Source organism: Salvia hispanica, chromosome 6 (assembly GCF_029641045.1).
Source record: "Salvia hispanica isolate PSC_SH4W2 chromosome 6, Shi_PSC_v1, whole genome shotgun sequence".
In the NCBI taxonomy this organism is placed as follows: domain Eukaryota; kingdom Viridiplantae; phylum Streptophyta; class Magnoliopsida; order Lamiales; family Lamiaceae; genus Salvia; species Salvia hispanica.
This window is the reverse complement of record NC_142697.1, coordinates 8,007,956-8,014,717: the sequence shown is the minus strand read 5'-3', so window position 1 is coordinate 8,014,717 and position 6,762 is coordinate 8,007,956. Positions and strand designations below refer to the sequence as shown.

General features: G+C 38.0%; 1 protein-coding gene across 1 annotated transcript; it reads left to right on the top strand.

Annotated features, from left to right (window-relative positions):
* The first annotated feature begins 1,015 nt into the window (after positions 1–1,015).
* Positions 1,016–3,824, top strand: LOC125203446 (laccase-4-like). The gene is made up of 6 exons (XM_048101789.2): positions 1,016–1,176; positions 1,724–1,875; positions 1,949–2,193; positions 2,262–2,390; positions 2,460–3,389; positions 3,457–3,824. Exons 1-6 carry the CDS (start codon positions 1,090–1,092, stop codon positions 3,585–3,587), a joined length of 1,674 nt encoding a protein of 557 aa, XP_047957746.1. The 5' UTR covers positions 1,016–1,089; the 3' UTR covers positions 3,588–3,824.
* The last annotated feature ends 2,938 nt before the right edge of the window (positions 3,825–6,762 follow it).

Here is a 6,762-nt window from a genome sequence, read left to right as displayed (position 1 = left end):
ATGGAAAACCATGAATTATTACGTATACATGTTGAAAAATGACCGTTGCTTTCTGAGGAGTGTAATTTATTGTACTTCAACTTATTTAGTTCATGGCCTCATGTTAAGCTTGTCTTTTTCACCGAAAACTGGAATGAAAAAAGATAACCATATTCATATACTATTGGATATATATGTCAAAATAATTTCAGATCTCATATACCTTTACTCGATTATGTTGATAATTTGGTCATATTTTGAAAATCCAAAATTTAACAGGCAAATTACTCAAATCAGTCATGATTCCTGGATTAGTACTCCAACAATAACTATGGGTAATTAATTTCATCCATTCAAACACAACTTTTACCTGTCGATCCACCAATGTTCCCTAATTCATTTCATTTCGTCTATAAGTTGGCTAATAATTTTTAACTTGTTTTAGATACACCTAATATTTGTTTGATAAAATTAATATTTCCACTACCAATTGGTTGTTAAAGATTAATAATCATCACAAAAATTGACCAACTCAATCTCTACATAGACACGATACTTAACTAATCCTTTATGATTTACATTAATATGGTTTAACAATAATTATTTTAATTAATTGCCTCTCTTTAGTATTTAACATTCTTTTCCAACAAAACTAAACACAAAGCAGCCATTCCTTTCTCTTATTTGCGTCAAATAAGCAACTGAAATGATCTCAGTGCCCAAATTGGCATATAAAAAGTGATATAATGAATGTTGGAACACTCTTAATTAATCCATATCATAAGAATATAGTACCAAAAAGTAGAGATTAATAAATAAACTACGCGACAAACTAGATGCAAAAAGCAATAAAAATAAGACTTGTGCACTTTATGTAACAATTAAAAAAGCTCAGATTAGGCTAAGAAGGCTTATGTTTGAAGAATTAATTGTTTCACCTAACGTTTGAACAACGACGTTAGGGCAGCAAGCAGCTTTGGCACTAATCAGCTATAAAATGTTGCGTTGGGAAGTCATCTCTGAATGCAACAGACATATCAACTGCATAGCAAAACATCATTCTTCTCTTACATTCTAATATCTCTCTCTCTTATCAACTAAAAAGAAAAGATGGATCTCTGGGTTCGTGTTTTGATCGTGGTAGCATGCATGTATCCTTTTATGGTTGAAGGCGCTGTTCGCCGCTACCAGTTCAATGTGAGTTTTCATGTTTTCTTACATCATGATTAATGTCTTTCTTTTTTTAAAAAATCTGAATCTGAATTGTCTTACTTACTTTCGTTTCATCTAATAGATATTCTCATGTTAGGTAATAATTTCCATGCATTACTTAAGATCTTTATTCAATCCCATTACTTTTTTATCCTTACTACTCCCTCCGTCCCGGATAATTCGGATCACTTTGACCGGGCATGAATTTTAAGATTTGTAATGAAAAGTGGGTTGAAAAAGTTAGTGGAATGTGGGTCCTACCTTTATATATTAGTTTTATAATAAAATGTGAGTAGGAATGAGTTAATGGAATATGGGGTCCACTACCAAAAATGGTAAAAGTGAAATTGGACAAATTATGTGGGACGGACCGAAATAAAAAACCGAGACGAATTATCTGGGACGGAGGGAGTACTAATTAAGAAGTACTCCTACAATACCAACCAATATGGATGGTGGGACAACATTTCCAACACAGCGCTTGAGAAGCAAACAACTAACTCCCACAATTTGCAAAATTTATATTCTGCAGGTGATGATGAAGAACACATCTCGCCTATGTTCTTCCAAATCCATCGTCACTGTTAATGGAAAATTTCCCGGCCCGACACTCTACGCTAGGGAAGACGACACCGTGCTCGTCCGAGTCATTAACCGAGTCCAGTACAACGTTTCCATCCATTGGTACAAAACACCTATTCAACAACATTTTGTTTTTTTGGCGAGAAATGAAAACTAATTGGTGGCTGCGTTGCAGGCACGGAATTAGGCAACTCCGAACGGGCTGGGCTGATGGGCCCGCGTACATCACACAATGCCCGATCCAGCCCGGTCACAGCTATGTGTACAACTTCACTGTGACTGGGCAGCGAGGCACACTTTTGTGGCACGCCCACATTCTATGGTTGAGGTCCACCGTTCATGGCGCCATCGTCATCTTGCCTAAACGAGGGGTCCCTTACCCATTCCCTAAGCCCGACCACGAACATGTCGTCGTCTTGGGTAATATAATTACACACAAGCCTTTTTTGTAATTACTTCATAACTAACTAAGATGACGGGTTTTTCAGCGGAATGGTGGAAATCCGACACTGAAGCCGTCATCAACGAGGCCATAAAATCAGGCCTGGCCCCTAATGTCTCGGATGCTCACACTATCAACGGCCATCCTGGCCCGGTCTCAAACTGCCCTGCAACAGGTTATATTACTTTAATTAATAATATTAACAATTACCTAACGCTTTAATTAATTTTAAAACTAATTGTAGGTGGTTTCTCACTAAATGTATCACCCGGAAAAACCTACATGCTTCGCCTAATCAACGCTGCACTCAACGAAGAGCTCTTCTTCAAAATCGCCGGCCACAAACTAACGGTGGTCGAAGTGGACGCCACCTACGTAAAACCCTTCAAAACAGAGACTGTCCTTATCGCCCCCGGGCAGACAACCAACGTGATCGTCTCAGCTGATCAAGGGGCCGGAAAGTACCTGGTAGCGGCGTCCCCCTTCATGGACACCCTCATCGTGGCAGTGGACAACATGACGGCCACCGCCACGCTCCACTACTCCGGCACCCTAGCCTCTTCCCCCACCACCTTCACCACCCTGCCAGCACGGAACGCCACCCCTGTTGCCAACAGCTTCTCCAACTCCCTCCGGAGCCTGAACTCAAAGCAATTCCCAGCCAATGTTCCACAAAAGGTGGACCACTCCCTGCTCTTCGCAGTGGGGCTCGGGCTCAACCCGTGCCCGACCTGCAAAGCAGGGAACGGCAGCAGAGTAGTGGCGAGCGTGAACAATGTCACGTTCGTGATGCCCACGACCGCTCTGCTGCAGGCGCATGTCTTCAACATCAAGGGTGTCTTCACCGCCGACTTCCCGGGAAACCCGCCAACACCTTACAACTACACTGGCGCTCCGCCGGCGAATATGGCCACAACCAGTGGCACAAAGGTGTATCGGCTCGCGTACAACTCCACCGTTGAAGTTGTTTTGCAGGACACGGGCATCATTGCCCCTGAAAACCACCCCATTCATCTGCACGGATTCAATTTCTTCGTGGTAGGGAAGGGATTGGGCAATTTCAATGCCAAAACAGATCCGCAGAAATTCAATCTGGTTGATCCTGTGGAGAGGAACACAATTGGAGTTCCATCTGGTGGATGGGTAGCTATTAGATTTCGAGCAGATAATCCCGGTAAGTCATTGCAAATATTTGATTAGCAAGAATCAAAGCACTAATTTAAATATTTATATATTTGCAGGGGTATGGTTTATGCATTGCCATTTGGAGGTGCACACCACATGGGGCCTAAAAATGGCATTTTTAGTGGACAATGGAAAGACTCCAAATCACTCCATTTTGCCGCCACCTAAAGATTTGCCCAAATGTTAAATACTATTAAAGCTCGAGGACTGAGTGATTAATATAGTAACAGAGTGTGTTATTGAGAGTCAAGCTCGTCTATTTGTTACTTGAGTCAATTTCTTTTGCTCAAGTTGAAATTAATAAGAATAGTGGTTGTCATTATCTATATTTTCTGTAACCAACTTACGAAATGTTTAATGTCAAATCTGTATTTTGAATCTCAAAACTAGAAAATTTTAAATTAGAGTTCTTAATCTTTGTTCATTCTTAGCGATAATAATATCCCGAGGTTTTTAGCCATAACTTGATATATCCACTACACCACAATTTACTAAAATATATATGTTTATGGTTAATAATTAGCGGGCCAAGGGAATAATTGAAGCCATATCAAATCGGAAAATGATGTTACCGTAACACATGTCAAGTTTGTAGTATATCATAGACCTATTTACTCCTTTCGGAGTATTATATTACTAACTATAATTAAATAATACTCCCTCCGTCCCGCTTTAGGAGTCCCGGTTGAGTCGGACACATGTTTTAAAAAAAAAAGTGTTTGAGTGTGTAATAAATAAATATTGTAGTGGATGTTGGGACCTATTTTTAATTGAGTGTCCAATAAATAAATGTTATAGTGGATGTTGGGACCCACTTTTAACATTTTTTTATTAGTTGTAGCGGATGTTGGAACCCACTTTTAACACTTTGTAGGCATTTTTTATTAATTTATCTCAACCGGGACTCCTAAAGCGGGACGCCCAAAATTGATTAACCGAGACTCCTAAAGCGGGACGGAGGGAGTAGTCATTAGATATTCAACTAAAGGGTCTAGATCATCAGCCCTGTAATGTCAATACGATAAAAAAAACGTCAATGAGAGTATTAGGATCAATTTACAACAAATTTGTTGTAACTAACTTTTGAAATATATCCCATAACTTTAAAACGCATATAACTTTCTCGATTTGAATTATTTTTTCGCACAACGTATATCAAATTAAAGATAATTTCATAAGAATTCTAACGAGATCTCACTTGCATATGTTCCGATGTCAAAATTTGAACAAAAATTCAAAAAATTTCATAAATTTTGTTAATAGCTTTATATCAATACACAACACATAATATGTCAATACAATGCTTGTACAATGTCAATATGAAATTGTATTCACATTGTCATGTCTTTGTGTTGTATTTCATATACTGTATTGACATTATGTTTCTAAACCCTAAATTTGATAGTTACTATTATCTTTTTAATATTAAAAAATAAAAAACAAATAACACATGGCAAATTGTATACCATAAGATTTCTAAAATCCTATGGTCTTAAATTAGTTATAGTTAAAAATTAAATGATGAGTTAGCAATTGATCACTCCCCTACCTGTGCAAGTAACTGTTCGTTTAGTAAGACCTTAATAAAAATATACTCCTTCCGTTTGTCATTCGATATCCCATTTCTTGGCGGCACGAGTTTTAAAGCATTTTAAGTAAAGTGGTTGTCACGCCAACATTTTCTAAGGATAGAAAAAACAGTTGAATCGCGACTAGGGGAGGATTAAAGAAGTGAGAAAGAAATAGGAGAAACAATCAATGGCTCGAAAAATGAATCAACCTTGTAAATCAGAGTGTTCAATCTCAATAGTTCAACAATTGAAAGAAATAATATTCAACGATATCAAAAGATAAATGAAACAACGTTTAGCGGAAGCATTTCAAGAGTAGAATAATGCTATGTATGAAAACGCAACATATTCTGAACAATTGATAGACATTCTTCACTTTTATGCTCAACATCCACCGCACTCTTCACAGCTCAACCTGCACATAGGGAAACAAATGCAGGGCTGAGTACTTGATGTACTCAGTGAACATATGCCAAAACAATTTTATAAAACTGTTATGTCATGCCGCCATTGAGTGCCCTCGGGGTTTTAATTTGAAAAGGCACGAGACACTAAAAATATTTTACAAGCACAAACTTTCAACTCATCCTCAAATCCTTTTCCTCATTATTTCAAAAACACAACCATTTCTCCTTGAGTTATTTAAGAAACTGTCATATCTATTCTTTAGAGTGCCGTGTAAGGTGGCCACATTCCACGAGCACGGATACTGACCAACCCATTCGATGACTCACAGTCCTCATCGTGTACACTTGTCCGAGTAGGGACGCACCCTTTCTAGGACCCGAATTTGATTAAACTCATAGTAGGGACTCACTCACCACTAAGCAATCATCAACTCATCGAACTCATCAATCTCAACAACCTCAACATCAACAACCTCAATATCAACAACCTCAACATCAACAACCTCAATATCAACAACCTCAACAGCATGTGAAACGAGAGTATGGCCACAAACTCATTCACTAAACCGGCCGACCCAAAAGATGGCTCACGATCCTCAATGGTGTACATTAGCCTTAGTAGGGATTCACTCCCTAGTCAGACCCGAATTCGATTTCAATAGGTCTAGTAGGGACAACTCCCTTGCTAAATGAACAGATAGACATTTCTAAAAAAAAAAAAACATGGCATGACATACCCTTTGCAAACTCCATTTTTCTCATAAGACATATTTGAAACATAAATCATTGTTCAGTCAAGGTCGAGCATCAATTCATATTATATCCACAAAGTCGAGCAATTTATAATATCACTCAATAAATCAACACATAGTATCACATAAACATTAATCACATATCTCACCTCATCATTGAAATAAATACAATAATCTCAATCGCACTTAAGAGGAAATTTCGTCACATAAAAATGATGCTCGAATCAATATATTAAAACGAAAGCTATTGAAAATACTTTAGTTCGAAAGCCCACGGTAAAACTTTAGTTAGAAAGTCCACCTCATTCGTTTAAAGCCTTAACTTGTGTTCCATTCCGTTCTCGGAAAGCATGTGCGAGTCCCCCATTGATTTAATCTACTCCGGGCCAATCTTACATTTTATTAATTTGGCCCAAACCAAATAAATTCCAATCCATATCCTTAATTAAAACAGAAAGCCCAAATATTTAAATTAATTCATTAGGCCCAATATATATTAAATAAAACAAGGCCTAACTTCTTCTTTTCCTCACCATACGTGAAATTCCAAGATTTGAAGCTCCCAAAATCAGAACTCAACATAGTATCACATCTCCCATCACGCCTTCACGTAGTGCTCCTTCTCTCTTTCT

Coding starts and splice junctions, on each gene's coding strand:
- LOC125203446 (XM_048101789.2), top strand. CDS start 1,090: ATGGATCTCTGGGTTCGTGTTTTGATCGTGGTAGCATGCATGTATCCT. Junction 1,876..1,948: donor TACAACGTTTCCATCCATTG/GTACAAAACACC, acceptor GCTGCGTTGCAG/GCACGGAATTAGGCAACTCC. Junction 2,391..2,459: donor CTCAAACTGCCCTGCAACAG/GTTATATTACTT, acceptor AACTAATTGTAG/GTGGTTTCTCACTAAATGTA.